Source organism: Malaya genurostris, chromosome 3 (assembly GCF_030247185.1).
Source record: "Malaya genurostris strain Urasoe2022 chromosome 3, Malgen_1.1, whole genome shotgun sequence".
Classification (NCBI taxonomy): domain Eukaryota; kingdom Metazoa; phylum Arthropoda; class Insecta; order Diptera; family Culicidae; genus Malaya; species Malaya genurostris.
Window position 1 is genome coordinate 102,519,004 of NC_080572.1, and position 23,731 is coordinate 102,542,734.

The following is a 23,731-nucleotide window of genomic DNA, read 5'->3' on the forward strand; positions in this document are numbered from 1 at the left end:
TCAGGTTCAATAATATTAAAACTCACATTGAACACTTTTAGAGCACGATAGACGGTAGTAGTAACTGAAGAGCTGTTTATTAAGAGTTTTTTAGGCCAAACCTACTCGGTGCGCAAGTTTGTAATGTCGTTTTTTTTAAATAAAAAAATAATCAAATATTCAAGAACGATCCCAACTAACCAAAAGTTCGGATAAATGGGACTGATTAGACTTACGCAGTTTACGAATTTCACGAAGAGTATTCTGAACAGTTCATCCAATCCAACCGAACGAACTTTTAAGCCGCTTCTTGAATACATTGTTCAGGTTCAAGCGGAACCTTTTCTGTACTTTAAAGTTTCAAAAGTTTAACGCGTACTCTTAAATAGCACGAAAGTTCACGCAGAACATGTTCTGTACTTCGCAGCTATAAAAATAACGTGTTTCTCAAGCAGCTTCCGGTACATTTTTTCTTCTCTTGGGCGTCAATTGCCGAGATACCATCCCGAAAGAATTCTTCACTTTTAGTTGACATTTCTTTTTCGAGCCATTTTCGTACAACGCCGAAAGTTAAGCTGTGTTGCTCTGACAGCGCGATGGAAAAAGTAATAGTCAGAAAGCGTTAAGTTTGGTAAATATGGCGGATGTGGTAGGATATGGACACTTTTGGCTTAGTTTGCTTTAGACATCGAATAATTTTGGGATGAGCTGAAAATGTTAATATATGGATAATGCAAGGAATTTCACAGATGGTTTTTAGCCATCTCCGAGAAAATTGAACTGAGCGGAAAAAATGCTTTCAATATGTGAAACTAGTACCAGTAAATCCATAGATTTTTTACTACTGCAAAGATTCTCTTTTCGCGATTTAGCCTAAATCGAACTGGCACATAAACATGTCTAGCTCTCCAGTAAAAAAAATGTACTAGTTTGATTTCAACCACAGGTAGATTAGCGAGCTTATTTAAACACATTATCAGGTGTGTCAGCTAATAGTGTGAAATGTTTGGAATGGAAATAAATGTTTATTGTAAATAACAGGTTCAAAATATTTTATTCAGTCTAGTACTAGCTGCTCAAAAATGCAATACATTTTCTCCATCTTTCTACCAACTCACGAATATCACATCGAAAAAACTGTTCAACTTTCGAAGCGTTCTAGACGTGGAACAATTTTTCCACTAGCTCATAACAAACGACTGTCTGAAGGCGACAGGTGTGCGGGGGCGTTGTCGTGCTGCAGAATTAATTTCTCATGTCTTGTGGAACATTCTAATTATTTTTAGTGCAATTCTTGATTTAATTTCATTATTCGCTGCCTGCGATGTAGCGATAAGGTTTTGCAGTTCACATCGAAGGTTGGCGATTCGACCCATGATTTTCTGCGTTTGGAATTGTCAGAATAAATAAATTTCACTTTCCACTTACCGTTTTTCTTGCTATCTATCATTCAGCTCATAAGGAACCCATGACCCCATCTTCTGAATCTTTAGCATGACATGTAAACGATCAGAAAGGTCTCGCCGCTGTTTGTTTTTGGGTTTGGATGTTGTCTTTATTCAATAATTCATGCAATTGTCATAATTCCTGTGCGTTCTTTGTCTTTCGCACACTTTATTTTCAAATCGTTCAAATCATCGTTTACAAGTCGCGACCGACAGATTATGTTCCCCGTGAGCTTCAGCAAAAATTAAATGAGATTCAATAGTACTTTTCTAAACAAACTAATTTTTTTATTTATTTATTTATTTAATAATAACAATAATCCTCATCTGACAATAAGTCTTAATGAACTACTAAAAGTAACCTAACAAGTTATCTCAACGAAATAAAAATAATTATGGACAGTTTAGTGCTTTAGTAACCTGTGACGAAACTGTGATGACGTCATGACGAAGTCAAGCATATCGATTAACTCGTTAAAACGACGAATCATTACCAAAATCGGGCTGTTTGTAGCGTAGCTGGTATTGCGTAGATAAAAACCTGTTTTAATCCACCTAGTGGTGTAATGATGCCTTTCACATGTATGTAATATTGTGGTATTCTATTCACAATTTTTCTCTTCGATTTTTGAAAGAAACTAAGAGATTGTTTATGCATAACATACAGAATAAAACAGTGCTTTGATTGTGTAGATCATCCTTAAGAAAACGAATTGGGTTCACTATTATATGCACTTCCGGCACCGGAACCCGAGAACCGGTATAATCAAAGTCGGTTCGTACGGCCACCAACTAACATAACACAAAAACTCTACTAGTACGCACTCTAAATTACGATTTAAATGTTTGTTGCATCCGAAAATATGCAGTAATTTTTGGTAAGACCATAAGACCTTTCAATTGACCCTAAGATTGGGAATAACGGTTTGGAGTCCAGTTTATAATTCTTTTACGGTTTTTGTTCCGCCAGTTTAAGTAAAGGTGTACAATATTGAACACATTTTACCCTATAGCTCCGGGACCAGAAATCGGATCCTTATAAAATTCAGCAATTTCGTATGGGACCGTAAGACCTTTCATTTGAATCTAAGTTTGTGGAAATCGGTCACCCCATCGCTGAGAAAAGTGAGTGAGATCCATTTTGGTACATATGACCACTATTTCCGGCACTTTCGGAACCGGATACCGGAAACCAGGATAGCCGGAATCGGTTTGTGTAGTTGCCTACTGATAATGACTATCGATTTGTGTAGTTTTGAGACCAGTTTAGAAAATTTTTTACGTTTTTTGTTTCGCCAGTTTAAGTAACGGTGTACAATATGTAACCCACTTTACCCTATAACTCCGGAACCGGAAGTCGGATCCAGATGAAATTCAGGAATTCCGTATAGGATCACGAGATCTTTCATTTGAATCTAAGTTTGTGGAAATCGGTGAAACTATCGCTGAGAAAAGTGAGTGAGATCCATTTTGGTATATATGACCACTATTTCCGGTACTTCCGGAACCGGATACCGGGAACCAGGATAGCCGGCATCGATTTGGTTAGTTGCCTACTGATAATGACTATCGATTTGTGTAGTTAGTTTAGAAATTTTTTTACGTTTTTTGTTTCGCCGGTTTAAGTGACGGTATACAATATGTAACACACTTTACCCTATAACTCCGAAACCGGAAGTTGGATCCGGATGAAATTCAGGACTTCCGTATGGGACCACGAGATCTTTCATTCTAATCTAAGTTTGTGGAAATCGGTCAAACTATCGCTGAGAAAAGTGAGTGAGATCCATTTTGGTATATATGACCACTATTTTCCGGTACTTCCGGAACCGGATACCGGGAACCAGGATACCCGGAATCGGTTTGGTTAGTTGCATAATGATAATGACTATCGATTTGTGTAGTTTTGAGACCAGTTTAGAAAATTTTTTACGTTTTTTGTTTCGCCGGTTTAAGTGACGGTGTACAATATGTAACACACTTTACCCTATAGCTCCGGAACCGGAAGTCGGATCCGGATGAAATTCAGGAATTCCGTATGGGATCATGAGATCTTTCATTTGAATCTAAGTTTGTGGAAATCGGTCAAACCATTGCTGAGAAAAGTGAGTGAGATCCATTTTGGTTTATATGACCACTATTTCCGGTACTCTCGGAACCGGATACCGGGAACCAGGATAGACGGAATCGGTTTGGTGAGTTGCCTACTGATAATGACTATCGATTTGTGTAGTTAGTTTAGAAATTTTTTTACGTTTTTTGTTTCGCCGGTTTAAGTGACGGTGTACAATATGTAACACACTTTATCCTTTAGCTCCGGAACCGGAAGTCGGATCCGGATGACATTTAGGAATTCCGTATGGGACCACGAGATCTTTCATTTGAATCTAAGTTTGTGGAAATCGGTCAAACTATCGCTGAGGAAAGTGAGTGAGATCCATTTTGGTAAATATGACCACTATTTCCGGTACTTCCGGAATCGGATACCGGGAACCAGGATAGCCGGTATCGGTTTGGTTAGTTGCCTACTGACAATGACTATCGATTTGTGTAGTTTTGAGACCCGTTTAGAAATTTTTTTTACGTGTTTTGTTCCGCCGGTTTAAGTGACGGTGTACAATATGTAAAACACTTTACCCTATAGCTCCGGAACCGGAAGTCGGATCCGGATGAAATTCAGGAATTCCGTATGGGACCACGAGATCTTTAATTTGAATTTAAGTTTGTGGAAATCGGTCAAACTATCGCTGAGAAAAGTGAGTGAGATCCATTTTGGTATATATGACCACTATTTCCGGTACTTCCGGAACCTGATACCGGGAACCAGGATACCCGGAATCGGTTTGGTTAGTTGCCTAATGATAATGACTGTCGATTTGTGAAATTTTGGGACCAGTTTATAAAATTTTTTACGTGTTTTGTTTCGCCGGTTTAAGTGACGGTGTACAATATGTAACACACTTTACCTTATAACTCCAGAACGGGAAGTCGGATCCGGATGAAATTCAGGAATTCCGTATGGGATCATGAGATCTTTCATTTGAATCTAAGTTTGTGGAAATCGGTCAAATTATCGCTGAGAAAAGTGAGTGAGATCCATTTTGGTATATATGACCACTATTTCCGGTACTTCCGGAACCGGATACCGGGAACCAGGATACCCGGAATCGGTTTGGTTAGTTGCATAATGATAATGACTATCGTTTTGTATGGTTTTGAGACCAGTTTAGAATATTGTTTACGTTTTTTGTTTCGCCGGTTTAAGTGACGGTGTACAATATGTAACACACTTTACCCTATAACTCCGGAACCGGAAGTCGGATCCGGATGAAATTCAGGAATTCCGTATGGGCACACGAGACCTTTCATTTGAATCTAAGTTTGTTAAAATCGGTTCAGCCATCTCCGAGAAAACCTAGTGAGGTTATTTGACACACATACACACAGACATTGCTCAGCTTGATGAACTGAGTCGAATGGTATATGATACTTGGCCCTCCGGGCCAATTTTCACTAGTCGGTTTTTCAAGTGATTGCATAACCTTTCTATATGAGAAAGGCAAAATATGATAAAAATTTTAGCATGTTCATTTCACTAAATGTATATGACTTGCAATTGACAAAGCAGCAAAGATTTTTTGGTATATGATATTACAGTAAAAAAATGACGCAATAGTTTCGACTGTGAACCAATCCTTGTTTGCAGAGATATTTTTTGAAAAAATCTCGCATTATTAATTGGCACACCTAGTACTAGATATCATCTTCATTTATTTCATTTCAAATCTGCACCCATGATTGCGAAAATCACTTTTCACTTTGCTTCCTATCTCATCCGAGCCAGTCGACACGTTAAACTTAGTTTACGACCGGAACTACAATACAAAGACCAATCTAGTGCTTAAAATGATAAGACGATTTCAAAGTGATTGAAACAAACTAAGAGGTCTCCAGAGTCACCCCTTAGAATTTCAGTTTTAATTCACCGAGTAGTGTAATGATTCTTCAAAAACTTTGCATTTAATCTTGAATGAAAACAATAAAGTTCGTGTGGATTTTCAATTTATATGTTGAGCAAATGTAAAAGATGTTTTTCGTTTTTCGCTTCGTCGCTTTCAAACGACACTTTGAAAGTTTAAACCCTCATCATCCTGTTATTTCAGAGCCGGAAGACATATGATGATAAAATTCAGAAATTTTGAATGGCATCTCAATGTCTATCATTTGAATCTAAGTTTGTGGAAATCGGTTAAATCCTCTGAGAAATGTTGGTGCACAAATTTCCATTTGTTTGCGCATATCACCCTGTAATTCCGGAATCGGAAGTTGTATTCGAATAAAACACACTTTGTATTTGACCATAAGACCAAGCACATTTATTTTTGTTTTTGTTTTGAGCATATCATCCTGTAATTCTGAAACTGGAAGTCGGATTTGAATAACATTCAGGAACCTAGTGTGGGACCACGAGACCCTTTATTTGATTCTAATTTGTGAAAATCGGTTCAGCCGTCTCAGAGAACACATACACACAATTACTGATCTCGGCGAGCTGATTCGAATGGTATATGACACTTGGTCTAGGTTCAAAAATCGGTCATCATAGTGATTACATAAACTTTCTATACGAGAAAGGATCGAGAAACGATCGTTGTAGAGTTTTTGACCACAGGTACAAGGAATTGAAATTTTGCTTAGTGAGCAGGTGTTTTCGAACTAAGAGTATTGCATTTGCTTCTTCTTCAGCTAATCCCAAGCCTAAAAACGTATCAAATAAATCAACTTAAAATAGTCGCATTACTAGGTATGATGATATATTACTTCCAATACAACATTAGAATATGAGTATGTCAATTCGCCTATTTCAGCGAATTTCAAACATTTTTATTCCACCCGAGAAATGATTTTCCTAAATTATCGATTATACATTATCTTTCCGACACATTGAGTCTTCCTAAACCGCTTCGGAGCACTCGTGTTGTCCTTTGTCTATTACCGGGCAGGTCGGGATCTTTGTTTCATCAGCAGTTTGCCAATAATAGATGCCAATAAATGCCCCGGATTACGCATCTGCATGACTAAACACTAAACACGAAGTGAGCAGTGATAGATGGTGTATTTTCCAAGAATAAATTACAAAATTAACACGAGCACCTCATGTACTCCATGGATTTAATCAACTTCCTCTCCAAGACGCTTCGGGAGACATTATACTTTCGGCCGTTATGTGCGGCTTTATGAATTTTCCGCACCAACAGATCGCCTGCCATACCAAATACTTCTGGGAAAATTTGTCGACCTTCTGCTTCTTGAACATTTCTGGCACATCCAGGCGATGTCTATTTGAACGGTTTTATCTTACGGGACACGATCGAATTGGTGGCTTTAAACTATTTCGCAATCTACTTATGGGTCTTGCCTGGATCGCACCCATTATTTTTGTTGAAGCACTTCTTGCTTGAATGCCATCTCGATAGTTTCTTGACATATTGTGACGAGATTCATACACTAAACTAGTTTTACCCAAAAATTTAAGGTATACAAGAAAAAGTATTGCATTTATTCTCGAGTAAAGTCTTTAGTTTCACGATTTGCAATTTGAGCCATCTACACAAATATATTTTTGAAGTCATTTAGGGATTATCCTATGATTGTGCTTAGGGCACAAAACCGTTTTAACTTTTCTTTACGTTTTCTCTTAGACTCGTGCAGTTCAAATTGAATTGCTTAGTGCAAACTTAAACAGTTCAACATGAACTGCTAAGCAGACGTAAATTTAATGCTACTGGCAAAACGATAGATACTGGACAAAGGGTGTAGCTGCCCCAAAACAGAAAAAGAAGATATACGCTATTTGAAAGGGTTTATATTAGAGATGATTTTCCCACAATTTTAACCCTTTAACTGCCATATTGGTGGAGTTAGGGTGGTTCTTCTGATTTTCATTTTATTGAAATTTTTCAGAAACTTCTTGAGCAAAAAAATTGAAAAAAATCAGGAATATTTTAGGAATTATGGGAAACCTTACTGTTTTTTCAGAATTCTTCAAAATGTATTTCATGTGAAAATAAATGATCAAAATTTTCGAATTTTTTATTCGCGCTTACAATTTTGGTACCACTTTTGATTTTACATAAAAAATAAAGCATTTTTGAGTACATTACGCTGTATTTTTTTTAGATATTTGAAAAACGTGGACAGTTGTAATATCAGACTTTAAAAAAGTAAATCACTCGGAAAACCATCAAATTGTCATCATCCGATGGAGACACATGGTATTTAGTTCTAAAATCATATACCACATGTCATTAGAACTAAATACCATGCGTTTCCATCTACAATTTGAGCTCAGGGCTTGAGTATTGACGTATTAATAATGATAAAAAATTTTTATTCCTTATGTTATTTACACACGTCCGCACGCCAGGCTCAATTTACCAAGCAATGATGTAGGGAATGCATTAGTGAACATGTGTGCCAGTGGACGGTTGTAATTCGTTTCTAACTTCAACATCTTGCGGGATAAGCTGGAGGATTCGTGGTTAGCTATTAGCAGTCCTAAGAAATACTGTAATCCAGATAGAAATCAAGTAGAAGCGCTTGCAGCAAGTCCCGAAGACCCCAAAAGAACGTATCAATTCGCATCGTCGATTTTCAATACAAACAACATGTTCTTTTAAACTTAATATTTTCAATTTTTTGCAATTTCCTGAAGAGGACTCCTTTATTAAACAGTTTCGTAAAATATTTATTGAATGAGAAACTGAGCTATTTATGAAAATTGAATTTCAAACGCTTTCGCGAATATAGTTCATCGAATTTACCTGCACTGAGTAGTCTTTTTCTGGTGTTTCGTTGAGTACTTTTCTCACGTATCAGCTCAAGCCCGTTTATTATGTATCTAGAAGTCGTCTCCATACAGTTCAGACTATGACCACTCCTTGCCTCCATTTGATTGATACACCTTGCTCGCTATGCTTCTCTTTTTCTTGAGCCTTCCGAATCATATTCAAGAACCATTTTCAAATGTTTGCCGTCTGTTATCCTACGTATGATAGGTGGATCTCCAAGCAGCTGTTGAAAACCTTGGTTTACACGCCGTTGATTAATTTCTTATGGTGACGTATTACTTTGCTTGTATCCTTATCTGCGGTCATAAATGAATGAATACACGAATTCATGAACCACCACGATATCGTCGCCACGCACCATTATTAGAGTGAGAAGGTGTTATATTTTAAAGTCTTTCCCTCTCATACATTTTGTTTCGACGGATTTACTGTCAGTCCGATCCCAGTTTGATTAATCTGTCTTTATGAGCTTAAGCCGTCTGACTTTATCTGTCTTGTTGACCAATTTCAGGCAACTTGGCTATTCATACCATGTGATACAGAACGTCGACGAACATTTTACCTCAAAACTGATAGTTTTTTAGGCTTCGCTTGGTTTCTAATTTTCCTTGATTTTGCGCTTGGTATCTAGGAATACTTTTTTCTGCAAAAGAACTATAATTTAATTGTCCTTTAGAATTTTTATTAAATATAATTATTATTTGATTTGAATAAAATAAATGTAAAAATTATCAGTTCATAAATAAAAACTTTAAACCGTATATTAAAACCTAAATATTTTTCAATTCATTAGTTTTTTTATGTCGTTTATTTATACCCGGCTTTAACCAAGTTGCGGTCGTTCGCCGGTGAGAATTCTTTAGTTCTAATTCATGTTTCTTTCACTGGTTCTTCCTTATGAAAATTCTTTCTTAAGCCCTGAACTCAAGTTGTAGATGGAAACGCATGGTATTTAGTTCTAAGGGCATGTGATATATGATTTTAGAACCAAATACCATGCGTCTCCATCGGATGTTGACAATTTGGTGGGGACGCATAGTTTTTCCGAATGATTATTTTTTTAAAGTCTGATATTATACCCGTCAACATTTTTTAAAAATCTGAGAAAAGTACAGCGTAATGTACTCATAAAGGATTTATTTTTGATGTAACATCTAGAGTGGTACCAAAATTGTAAGTGCGATTGAAACAAACTCGAAAATTTTGAACATTTATTTTCATATGAAATACATTTTAAAAAATTGTGAAAAAAAATCAGAAAGATTTTCCATAATTCCTAAAATATTTCAGATTTTTTTCAATTTTTTTTGCTAAAGATATTTTTGAAAAATTTAAATAAAATGAGAATCAGAAGAACCACCTTAACTCCACCAATATGGTAGTTAAAGGATTAAAATTTTGGGAAAATCGTCTCCAATATAAACCCTTTCAAAAAGTGTGTATAATTTTTTTTCTGTTTGGAGGCAGTTTTTATGTGCAAACCCGGCTACACCTTTTGAAACTAGCTCAAGATGGCTCTGCGTCTTAGCAAGACTAAAACAAATCATTGGAACGCTTTTTATGTAAAAATGTTTTCCAATACTTTGGGTACTTTGAGCGAATTTTACGAATGATTTTGTACATGAATTAATTGTAGTAAAATTTATTCACTGCTCATAGACTGACCTAAATATGTACAAAAGAAAAATCGCTCATTGAAATGAGTATTCTGATCGCTTAGCAATTAAACAAGACCTGTTAAGCGGTATCTCATTAGGCGCATGATATCGTTCCATATGCCTCCTGATCGGCACTTGTTAACCATAGTAATCATCACACTATCTACAACCATTCCAGCAGTTCGCGATAGTTATCTTGATGTGCCAACGTTCAATTATACCGGTAATTTCATCATTTTACCGTCCTCAAAACTAGATAAACCGACAATAAATGGTAATAATTACAACTGTTTGGCGAAATTGAGATTCCCTGGTGGCGAAAAGTGTGCCAACTTATTGCCATCCCACCACTCGTCAGGAATCACTTCCAACAATAAATTGATAGCACACGTAGCAGAAAGTGCATCATTTTACCGCCTAGCGGCTACATGGGTTGTACCCGTCGGCAAAGTTTTCAAACTCACTTTCTTATTCCCGAAGGGAACCAGTTTACCGAGTTGCTGGCTCCCGATATCATCGAACGTCGTCGGCATGCGTTTCTCCATTGGACCGCACCAGAATGTGTCCATACATTTAGTGATTTTCTTCCCATGTGGCCTTCAGTGGGTCTTATTTTATAGGTTACTGTGGCAGGGCAACTGGCACGAGAACGTGTTTCTCTTAACACATTGCCATTTTCATCCATCCAGATGTGGATCAAGACACTATCAACAGGATGCGGGTTGAGCACCGGAATGAGTCGCCGTTCGCTATAGATTAATCATATGTGGTAGATAAGGGGCAGTAGGAAAAGTAGGAACAGTGAAAAACAATCATTGAAGAAATGTCTTCTGCACATACTGCCACATTTATTAAAAACGCAGTAGCATTTTTCAAGACTTCTAGTGATTGAACTTTCCCAAATAATCTTTGTATGTTATGCTATAACTGACGATAAATAGAATGAAATAGAAAAACTCTCTGACCTTATGCACGGGGTTGACATCGACTAACCCATCATGATAGAAACCAGAATTTTTTTCAGTGATTGAGCGCAGTGGGCTTACCTCTCGTTATGTTGGCTTGTAAAATAGACTGGACGTTATGCATTTTTAAATCCTTCACACTTTGAATATATGCTAGTTCAATCGTTATTGTTAGTGATTACTCTTACACTAGAGTTTTGAATCATGAGTAATTATGAATGACTAACATGAGGTTATATGATATAAAACAGCCAAACATTATTGCTTCAGCAACATTAATGCATTGAGCTCAACAGAGTTGGATATTTTTAGCATTATAAATGATAGTTCTAATAAAATAAACGATTTCTTACAATACCCACTTTATTGTATTCAACTCGTTTTCATTTCAACACAAAACCCAATGCTGCATAAATTCGCGTCATTATTTGATATGTAATTTTTACTCACGATATAATGCCACCATGCCCACTGTGCATTTCTCACACCATCTCAATACAAAACAACAGCGCGCAAGCAATTAAAAAAAATACAAAAAAGCTTATGTAAACTTTTCCAAATTTCGGTTGTTTTGGGTAAAGTTTTGTCATTTTGAGTTGCATTTTCAGATTCTTTGTGAAATTCTGCTACAACCACTACTTTTCAGTTCAAAAACCATCGCCGTAGAACGGAACAGTAACCGTAACTTTAAGATGAGTAACAACTTCATGTCGTTCTGTTCGATCCTTACATGAAGCATACCGCCCTCTATCCGATTATGCTGTTAAGTGGTAATCGACTTCAATTAACAGAAAATCATAGATAATTGTAAGTTCTGTTATAATTTGTTATGTCGCACGTTTCAAATCTTACCACAGTAACCACTAATATCTCACTTGGTAGGAAAGCGCGATTGCACTTGTTGAACAGTATACGATTCTAATGAATTACAAAAAAAGCAAAAAGGATTGAGAAGAATGTTGTAAGGGATAGTAAATCATTTTACGAATAATACAAAATTCAACAGAGCGTATGTGATGTAATCCGCGCAATACATAAGTAGTGCGCATTGCATCCTATAAGGGTATAATTTTCTGCTTTGTACATAGAATCAGAAAGCTATGTTGGCTTGTTAGGTAAATCACTATAAGATTGAAAGCAAAGCGAAGTCTTGACAGTCCTTTCGTAAAATTTGTTCGTATTTGTCGAATGGTGTGCACCTTTCAAATGATTTCTTATCGCTCTATTTTCTTGGAGATAGCTGAACCAATTTAATCAAACTTAGGTCAGTTTGAAAGTTAGTATTAAACCATTGATCAATTTCGAAGATCAAATGACGATGACTTTGGGTTCCGGCGATTTAATGGAATAAGTGAATGCATAATTGTCTCATAGATGGCTGAACTGATTCCAACAAATTTAGGTTCATTTGAAAGCTATTATCAAGTCATTGGTCAAGTTCGGAATCAAATAGCTGTCATTTCTTTTTCCGGAGATATAATGGTATAAATGACATAACCGACAAACGCATTTTCAACGCTCAACTCATTTTTTTCTGGAGACGGCTAAACCGATTTCCACCAGCTGGGACTTGTATGAAAACTATTGTTACGTCTTTGATCAAGTTCAAAAGTCAAAATGGATGACATTTCTGGTTCTGGCGATATAGTGACGTATCCTAAAAAAGAACTTTTTACCCCATTTTTTCTTGGAAATGGCAGGGCCGATTCTAAAAAAAATAGGCTCATTTGGAGAATACTATTGGATTATTGATCGAGTTCAAAAACCAAACTGTGGTCACTTCTGGTTCCGGAGATATAATGGTATAAGTGACGTAAACGACAAAATTCGTTACCACTCAACTTTCTCGGAAATGGACGTACCGATTTCTCTTCCATCTCTTTCATCGAACCAGTCTTATTAAAATATGATCTGCCTTTTTATTAGGACAATTTGTGACACTAATTTGAGCTCATTTTTGACATCAATTTATTCAGATTGATTCGGGTAGTTCACAAAATTTCGGCAACATTTCTTAAACCGAGCAATAATACATTTTAACTTGATCAAAGGTCACAATCTAAAATAATGTTGCGAGTAGTAAAAAATAATTAGTCTAGTTTTCGTCTCGAACGAGACTAAAATTATTCATTAAACATATCCGAGAAAATTCAGCGGTAATGAGTTTTGACGTCATTTTTACCATTATACCACCGTAACCGTAAGCGACAACCATTTGAACTTCGAATCTGTTCAGTGAACACATAGTAGCGTTAAGGGGTTACACCACTGTAGAAAAAAAGAGAATTTTTTTTGGGGAATTATTTTGGGATCCAAAAAATGGAGTAATCGGAATTTTGTATAAAGCACTTTTTAATATGTATATTTGAGTTCAAAAAAATGATCAGTTTTCAAAATTGAAAAACAAAATGGCGGCTTGGCGCCATTTTCGCGAAAGTGCTGCATTTGACGGCCGGAAATTTAGCTCCCGCAATTTTCGATCTAGAACAAAAAACAAAACATTTTCTAATATCATATATTTCATATTGTGTGCATAGGGGCACGCAGGGTTTTTCAATTTAATTATTTTTTTTGTAAAATAGCATCTTTTTGAAATTTTTTCATCACAAAATTGTTCATAAAAAAAATATTCACAATTTTCAAAAAAACCCCTACGTACTTCTGTGGAGATAACGTTCGAGAATATTCTTTAAAATTTTTGAATCGATTGGTCAAGATTAACTTGACTTATGTTACGGCCAGCTCAAAAAACGTGGTTCTTAGATAAACGCGTTTAAAGTTTTCGGTGCTGCAAGATCGTATCTCATACTTACATGCCATTAATCGGCAATGCCTGGACCATACAATATTGTATTATATTATATATATTGGAATATTATTTTTAAAATCATACATGACCTTTTGCAATGAAAAAAAAAATTCCGATTTTTTTTAAATTCTACTTCTTAAAGCGACTCTAGGTTTGTAAAATTTGGTTCAGCCGTCTTCGAGAAAATTGAGCGTTAAAAATATAGTGCGTTATTACGGTTACGTAACTTGAAACGTCATATCTCCGGAACCAAAAGTAACAGGGATTTGATCTTCGAATTTATTCAATGATTTAATAGTACCTTTCAAACGAAGCTAAATTTGTTGAAATCGGTTTAGCCATCTCTGCGAAAGTTGAGTGGAAAATAAGCAATGTGTTTTGTCGGTTATGTCACTTATAACATTATATCACCGGAACAAGAAGTGACAGCCATTTGATTTTCAAACTTGATGCTTCATTGCTATTGGTGGCTGTCACAGATGTACTGGGGTTGCTTGGGTTGGTGTGAAGGAAGCACCTTTGTCCTTTGGTGTGGTTGTCTCCTTGTCCAGTTTATCACATGGCTTACCGTAGTGAACAGCTTTTTGGCAATATTGACATGTGGCCATCTGATTGTCATAGGTAACAAGTGATTTGCACAGAATTCTTGTATCCTGACCGAAAGTCACATAAGAATGTATAGGCCTCTTCAAGCGCATGCGTAACAAACGTACGGCATTTAAAATACCGGGGAAAAAGTTCTTCCACTTTTATTTCGATAGAGAGAATCTCTCCGTATTGGGACATAGTTATTCGAATATAAGAATCGGTGACACTTGAGGGAAAATCATGCACACGCACTTCTATAGCACTATCTTTCATATATACTGGAATGTTCTCGTGCTCCACATAGTGCACATTGTTATTGTCTTTTGTGAATTGAATTGCATCCAACTCTTTATAAAACTGGATGTAAACAACATTATTTGTCTTATTGCATTGAAGTAAATGCACACGTTTAATGTCAAGATGCATTAGCTCCTTAAGCAAACCTTCAAGTTCTCGTATCGTAGGTCGAATTTTGCACTGCCTGAAGTCAACAACAATTGTATTCTTTCGTAGCTTTTATTCGTTTGGTTCACTCATTTCGAGGTCGTTCTATTGTTCACTACACAATACTGTACTTGGTTTCGTCTGTCCCGAACGTAAGCAGTTTTGTTATATCGACTGAATTGGATGAGATGTGAAAGCGAACTGGTTACGTCACTTATACCATCATGTCTCCGGAACCACAAGTCGCCGCTATTTAATCTTCGAACTTGATCAATACCCTACAGCAGTTTTCAAATGAGCCTGATCTTGTTGAAATCGGTTCCGCCATCTTGGAGAAAATTGAGTGCTAAAAAAACTCATTGAAAGGTGCGATCTCGTCGAGCTTAGTCGAATGATATATAACACTATGGGTCTCCGAGGCTTCGGTCGAAAGCCTGGCATTACATTCGTTTAGTGAATTTTAGCCTTTTTGTAACAACAAATTTCGCAGCTGTTTTTTAGCGTACCGAACCATTTAATGGCCTAGTACTACGTATTTAGTATGAAACGATATCGTAAAAAGAAAATTCAGTGCATCAAATTTATGTTCCTAAATCATCTGACTGAGCTTGATGCGGCTAATTAAATCATCCCCATTATTATTATTTATACTTAATTGAAGTGTTTAAGATTCGCGACGTTTGCATTAATCGTACTGTGTGATTTCAAATCATTTGAGTACAACACTGCCTCAACCAGTTATTAAACTGTTTGTTTGGTTCATAATTGTGTTCATTTTGTAATGACGCCACTTTAACAATCAAAGCTGGACGGTTGCGGTGGCGGCGTAATCGATGAGAAACCAAGTTACGCAGCTTCTGATGGTCAATGTACCAGCACACCAAATAGCTATTGTCTACGGAAAACATTCATCATTACTCAATTTGAGGAAAGTGCCTACATAGAAAGTCTCGATCAACAGTTTCTTCCGTCTTTGCCAACACGCCCCATTGATTGATTCTACGAAATTGAAATCAATTTACCCGTTGGCACACGCGATTCTTGCCTTCACCCGATGTTGTATGAATGGTATCGTGCCCAGATCCTCAAAAACGTTAATTCAATTTAATTTGGCTGCATTATTAATCATTTCCTATGTATTTCTTCTTGTGTTTCGTTATCAGATGCCAAGCTAGCCCGAACCGGTGGTTGAAGTGCAGCAGCTAATAGTGAACGACTTCGAGTAGAAAATTACTTGCAGTGGAGCGTATAAGCAACTTGATGACGCCGAAGATATGTTGCTATGGGCGTACCTGAAACGATATAGATACGTGCTATGTACGTTGCATGAAGACGAGTGTTGATAGTGTTCCTTCGAAGAAAGGTGGAAAATCCAACACGATGTTGGGGTAGTAAGTGAACGGCTTGAGCAAAACAAGTGATGAAAAAGTCCCGCATTGAATTAAATTTCGCGTCGCTCCGATTATGTACCTGATTTACTGAACCTTTTCTCCATCGTAGACGGTGGAGAACAAAAGAAAATTCGGAATCAGATTGACGATTATTTGATTTAATTTCGATTTGATGTTGATTATTGCTGTGCATGAACTTCCGTAAAATTGATAGAATGTTGGGTTGTGAAAGTTCTTTCCCGTTCCGATCTGGTGTGAAAACGCAGCACGTGATTGGATCAAATTGAATCTAGTTAGCGGATAAATTCAATCAACTCGAGATGGGTAATGCGATAAGTAGTTCCAACGAGTCAACGTTGCCTCGGAGACAGCAGCAACAGCAACAACAACAGGGCTTTGAAAACTGCCATGGAAAACGGTGCTGCTACGAAAATGGACCTACCAGTACCGCTTCCAAGAGCAATCAGCAAAGTCAGCCGCAACAGCAGAACCCGGAAAGTTCGCGTATGCTATTTTTACTGTATCTGATACATCGTACCTGGAACGTCGTTGTGGATAGCGTGGATCAGAAAGGGAAAAAGTAAGTATTTTTTCATCTTCAACATTTACTAGGGAGCGGATCAACATTTACTCAGTAATCAGTAGGATACAGTCGCAATGTCGATGCGAGATGTTGATGAGTGTTGCTTTTTATGTTGAAACTTATAATCGGAATTAGTTATCCAGTCCAGGCTAACCAGTCTGCTGCTAGTAGTCTGTTATGCTATCACCATAATGCTCAAAGTACTTTGTACATAAGAAAAGCAGTCCAGAAAATGCACAGCTGGTCGATCGTGTAAATTACTTTCCTTTTGGAGTATATTTTCAAACTGCAAACTCTGCAGTCAGACAAGCACTTCCCAGAGCTATTACGAAGGCTCATGATGGATTTTGCATTAGGTTGCGTCGCATTATGGTGGTAATTGGTTTTGCGTTTGTTTCGAAGAGTGGTGCAGCCAGGCTCAGTGAAAACATAGCAATGAAGGAGGGAAACGATAAATGTAGTGATCAGGAAGACTCAAGAAACGGCCTCTGTTTGCAACTGGGCTGCAACATAATGCTTTTTTCATGATGGCATGTAATGTGATTAAAAAAGGAAGGCGTGTTTGTTATTGAAATAAATAAAAAAATGCATTATGGATAAAATCGTATTGGAAAACTTGTTGAATGAATACCGGAAACGATTTCTGAATTCAAACGACATCTTGAATGGTTTATATTTTGCATTTGATTTTTTTCAGATAATATTGAGTATTATTGAAAAATTCAAGAATTCAACAACTATCGATAGTTAAACATAATATCTATAAATATTTTACAGCAGTTTGATCAACAATTATACCACCATGTCGTGAAATTTTTCCACATATATGTTATTGCACGTAAATTAGCGTGAATTGCGACGCTCCATTTGTGTGCATCTTATCAAAGTTAAAATCACAGAGTTTTTCGAAGTGTGTATGAACCATAAGGACTTTTTCCTAATCTTTGTTTGTGAAAATCGGTCAAACTATCTGCGAGAATAATGAGTATGCTTATTTTATGAGTTTTTGACCACTACTTCGGTACTTCTGGAAGAAAAATCCGAAGTCGGTTTGAATGGCCAACATCTAACATAACCTACAAATTGAAATAGTTTCGAGACCAATTTACAAAAAAACACATTTCTCTCGTCGTCGCTCTAAGCGAGGGCTTGTAGTTTAAACCCCGCAAATCTGAGCCAGGAATACTGCATTCAGACAAGCTTCGGGAAATAAGAAACGAACTATAAAACCTTTCATTTTGATCCAAGTCCGGAGTCGATATCCGAGGATCGGTTTATCCTAACACGACCTACATAATAAAATCTATAAAATCTATATAGCTATATAAAAATGGATTGCAGTTTGTATGTTTGTAACGCCATAACTTCGGAACTACTGAACGGATTGCCACCAAATTTGGCACAGGTACTTCTTGCATTTCAGAGATGGTTCAAGCAGCATTATTATAGGAGAGGGAACGTAGCAAGTGTCATAAACAAGGGGGGGGGTCATGGAAAAATTCATATAATTTGACGAAAATCGTTACGTTATAAAGACCATAGAAACATTTTGCATACCTTAGGTATGACTATACGGGGGGCGGATGTAGCAAGTGCGTTTAAAACGGCATAAGTTCGAAACTACTGAACGGATTGCCACCAAACTTATTATACTTATTGCTTTTTTGAGAAGGTCATAATGGTATTTTTTGGGGGGAGGGAGCGTAGTAAGTGTTCTTAACCCCCTGTCATGAAAAAAATTGTCTAATTTAACGAGAATCGATACTTTTTTAGGACCGTTGAAACAGTTTGCGTATATTAGATATGATTATATGAGGGGTGAATGTAGCAAGTGCCTTCAAAAAGGGGGGTGTAATGTTTGTAATGGCATAACTTTAAAATTACTGAATCAAACTTGGCACATGTACTTCTTGCTCTTCAGAGATGGTCATAAGCGTATTTTTATGTGGGAGGAAGCGTAGCAAGTATCATCAACAGGGGGGAGTTGTGGAAAAATTCATATAACTTGAAGAGAATCGATACGTTTTAAAGACCATAGAACTATTTTGCATAACTCAGATATTACTATAGGGGGGTGGATGTAGCAAGTGCCTTAAATAGGGGGTATAGTGTTAACACGGCATAACTCCGAAAGTACTTAACAGATTGCTATCAAACTTGACACATGTACTTCTTGCTCTTCAAAGGTGGTCATAAGCGTATGTTCATGGGGGGAGGTAGCGTAGTAAGTGTCATTAACAAGGAGGGGTCATGAAAAAATTCAAATAACTTGACGAAAATCGATATTTATTGAAGACCTTAGAAACATTTTTCATACCGTAGATATGATTTAATGGGGGATGGATGTAGCAAGTGTTTCTATGGCAAGCCCCTTAAAATCAGTTTTTTATTCATCAGTTGTTCCGAGTTATTTTGTTATGCATACTTTGTTTGGAATAATTGTAGAAATAAAAAATCCCATATTTTGTTGAAGGTAGTGCATACATTTGTTCTTTCCTGGCAAAATTATACAACATTTTACCTTTTTTACCTATGATAAAACCTTGCACCGAAGCGAAATATGCAACTTTATGCAGCTGATTTTTACAAAATTTCTAGAAAAAGATATGCCCTATATTATAAAAAAAATCTAAGTGAAACTCGATGGAACTTTTTTTGGGCCTTTTCAAAGTTAGTTAGTTATTGAATTATGGCAACCTCCTTAAAACTAGTTTTCTAATCATAACGTGTTTCGAGTTATTTTTTTATGCATACTTTGTTTGGAATAATTGTAGAAAATATAAAATCCCATAATTTTGTAGAAGGTATTGCATAGGTTTGTTCTTTTCTAGAAAAGTTATACATCATTTGACCTATTTTTACCTAGGAAACCTTGTACCAAAGCGAAATATGCAACTTAACGCAACAAACTTTTACAATACTTATAGAAAAATATATTCCTAATCCAATTTATTTTCCAATGAGAATATCCTTAGTACTATTCGTGTGACTAATTTTTACTATGGCTTTGCTGAAAACATGAATGGTTAAGAAACGCTCACTGCAAAAGTAAGTTACAGAAATAGCAGACGCCCTTGCTATTTTTGTAACTCACATTTAAAGTGAGCGTCGCACGATCAACATCTCGTCTTCAAAATCGTGTTGCTTCGCAATAACTCAATTTATTTACACGTTTAAACATGGAATCTCTTCGTAAAGGTTTGTACTTTTACAATACTTTATCATATTTTGCTTAGAAAACATTTTTCCATTTTTTAAATATGTGTTGGACTTTTGCTAATTTTTTGGATGTTCAATAATTAAAACTAACCTTGAAAAGGCCTAAAAAAATTTCATCGAGTTCAACTTAGATTTTTTCTAATATTGTTAATTGTCAAAAAGTAAACAAAAAAAAGGCGGGTGGGTAATGTCAGAGACATAACTGGATGTCGTGAATACGAAAACAAATGACATGTTCCTTAACACTTCCGAATATCAATTAGTTGATCAATTGTATGAATTATGCAAGCATTCCCCTTTTCCACATTATTCGCAAAAACAAAGAAGGCTTCACTTGATCTCGATTACTGTGAATTTCACACAGCGAAAAGTGCAAAAATCTAACCAAACTGTTCTACATTTGCACTGAACTGAGAATATTTTCTTTCGATTTGCGAACAACACATCCTAATAGTTCTTCAGAAAACTTTTAGAGCCATTAGAACGGCTGATTTTTTATAATGCTCTCCAACGTTGCTTTTTCATCCATCGAAATGACTGGCAGCTGTGACGTAATCGCTCTTGTCGGAAGCGAAACTAGCTGTGCAGGCGACACAAAACACATCTGCTCGCAGTGGCGATTGGGGATGTCGTATTATCGATCGATTAATCGAGTAATCGATTAATAACCCAGATAATCGAGTAATATTTAATCGAATAGCTTAAAACTAATATTCGATTGTTGAGCTAATCGAATAATTAAAAAAATCCTATAGTAATAATCGAACGAATAATCGAGTAATCGATTGATAACTCAGATAATCGAATAAATTTCAATCGATTAGTTTCAAAATTATACTCGATTATTGAATAATCGAGTAATTCGAAATTTCCGACATCACTAGTGGCAATAGAATCCAAACTGATTCAATTTTTGTTAAGAGATTTCCTTTTATGTGATTTCGTTTGTAGCTTTTTACTAATGGGCGGTCCTAACGGCTATAAAAATAGCCGCATACAGAATTTTTATGTCGATTATTTCATTTCGGATTTGCATAATTTTTTGAAAAAAACTATCAATATGCTGTAGGGATTCATTTCCAGCATTCAGAAGGGTCAAATTGCGTAATTCTCTACGATATTAAACTCTGGAACATTTTTCGCAAAAAAGGCTTCACTTGATCTCGATTACTGTGAATTTCACACAGCGAAAAGTGCACAAATCTAACCAAATTGTTCTTGATTTGCACTAAACTGAGGATAATTACCTGCGATTTGCGAAAAACAAATCCTAATAGTTCTTTAGAAAAATTTTAGAGCCATTAGAACGGCTGATATTGTGTAATGCTCTCCACCGTTGTTCTTTTTCCAATGCTAATGACTGGCAGCTGTGACGTAATCGCTCTTGTCGAAAGCGAAACTAGCTGTGCAGACGACACAAAACACATCTGCTCGCAGTGGCGATAGAATCCAAACTGATTCAATTTTTGTTAAGAAATTTCCTTTTATGTGATTTCGTTTGTAGCTTTTTCACTAATGGGCGGTCCTAACGGCTATAAAAATAGCCGCATATAGAATTTTAATGTCGATTATTTCATTTCGGATTTGCATAATTTATTGAAAGAAACTATCAGTATGCTGTAGGGATTCGTTTCTAGCATTCAGAAGGACCAAATTGAGGAACTCACTACGATATTCACCACTTTTCGGAACATTTTTCTTGAACGATTTGTTGTACAGCAGCAGCTATTTTCTTCTCTTCCTCAGAACGCGTTCTGATTGGCTGGTGTTGACATGGGTCAAATGAGACAGGATTTTCAATAGTGTACTATTGAAATACTTCAATGCTGTTGCTATACACGTTTAAGTTGAAAAATTTCGATTCTATTGGTAGTTAGATTATATAAATCCTTCCACAGATCACTGAGCTATGAGCTTTCATAATACGAGAAAGGCAAACGCGCCTTATGAATTATCCTCTTTGATACTCGTTTATACCAAACAAACCAACCAAAGTTTAATTTTGAACTATTTGAGATTATGTCACACAACTGAAAATTTTATCATAAAATTGTGATCATATTTCCGATGGCATGTAGCAAAAATTATGTTGATTCGTTAGATACAACAAGAGATATTCACGATCAAAAACTTATCACTCTCTCAGAGGGTAAATTTTGAAAAGGCACCCCATAGTAAAGTAAGTCGTATTCACGACAAAAAAATCGCAACAATTTTCTTAAGTTGCGCGTGCAAGCATGAGCTTGTTTATGCGTATTTCGCGTGCTTCACTCCTCCTCGGAAATAGGATAGAAATATGTTTCATATATTTGCATACATGCGTAGCATGTATAGTAATAATCACCCCCTGCTATGGAAGCTGGTTCCTGAAACCGACGCGTTTTGTTTTGGTGGCGTTGTTGTCAACAATATGTTAAGCTACGTAGTTCTTGTTGATATGTTTTATGAATGGTGTGTACGAAACATGATGGTTCTCTGTGTTACAAAAAGTTATGTTATCAGCTATTATCGTACGAGAAACAAACTTAGTTTCAATTATACTGTGGCTGGCACTGAACTGCAACGTGTAGACCACATCAAGGATTTAGGTGTTATTCTGGATGAGAAACTAACATATACTTGTCATCTTGCGGCTACGATTGACAAAGCAAATCGGTTACTCGGATTTATATTCAAAATCTCAAGAGAATTTCGTGATCCACTCTGTTTAAAGGCGCTATATTCTTCCTTGGTACGATCGCAGCTAGAATTTGCGAATGTTGTTTGGTGTCCTTACCACGTCACGTGAATTCAAAGACTTGAAGCTGTTCAACGAAAATTTGTACATTATGCATTACGTGAACTGCCCTGGAGCAACCCGTTGAGTTTACCGCCGTAAGAGGGTCGTCGTCAACTATTAGGACTTAAATCTTTAGCCGATCGACGACATGCATCACAAGCGATTTTCATATCTAAGCTACTACTGGCTGAATATGATGCTCCTAATCTTTTATCCCAAGTGAGCTTGTATGCTCCTACACGTATTCGTCGACCGCGACCTTTACTACATACTGATCTACGCAATACCAGTTACGCTTCAAACAGCCCGATTTTGGCAATGATCCGCTGCTTTAACGAGCTCAGCGATTTGTTTGACTTCGTCACAACGTCATCTAAGCTTCGTCACAGGTTCCTGTGGCACTAAGTTGTTCAAAATTTTTTTTATTCCGTTAAGATAACTTGTTAGGTAGCTTTTAGTAGCTCATTAAGACTTATTGTCAGATGAGAATTATTAAATAATAAATAAATAAATAAATAAATAAATACCATACAATCAAACCACACTGGTGTCAAAAGTTAATTTTTTCAAACCCAATATAAATACAACTCTTGTCTAGTATTCTCTGCAAAACAAGTAATTTGACCTCTTTTTGAATAAGAAAAAAAAGTGGTTTGTTATAGTTTGATTAAATTCCATCGAAATTATTTCCTTATGTTGGTGCAACCGCATGAAGAAAGATGTGAACACTGCTTAAACACAGCATTTGACAGCGAACTAGAACCAAAAGAACCAAAAATTTCGGCTTCAAGCCAATTGTATGCATACGACAATCGCACCACCGTGGTGGTAATAATCTATATACATTATTATCTTGTTATACACTATATTAATTTGAAAGCTGGAAAGTAATTTTCACTGGAAGCAATTGATATGCTAGAACTTACAACTGAGCAAGAAAATACAGAGCAAGAAATTAGCGACACAGAAAACTCGGACGATAGCGTGACTGATACTGATTGATCGAATGCAATGCGACTA

General features: G+C 36.4%; 1 protein-coding gene across 1 annotated transcript in view; it reads left to right on the plus strand.

The window, feature by feature from the left end:
• Window positions 1-23,731, plus strand: part of LOC131437178 (uncharacterized) — a 213,673-nt gene that overhangs the window by 17,279 nt on the left and 172,663 nt on the right. Inside the window, exon 2 of the mRNA XM_058606349.1 lies at window positions 15,903-16,710. Coding sequence (XP_058462332.1) covers window positions 16,451-16,710 — 260 coding nt within the window. The 5' untranslated portion in view covers window positions 15,903-16,450. The remainder of the gene's footprint in view (window positions 1-15,902; window positions 16,711-23,731) is intronic.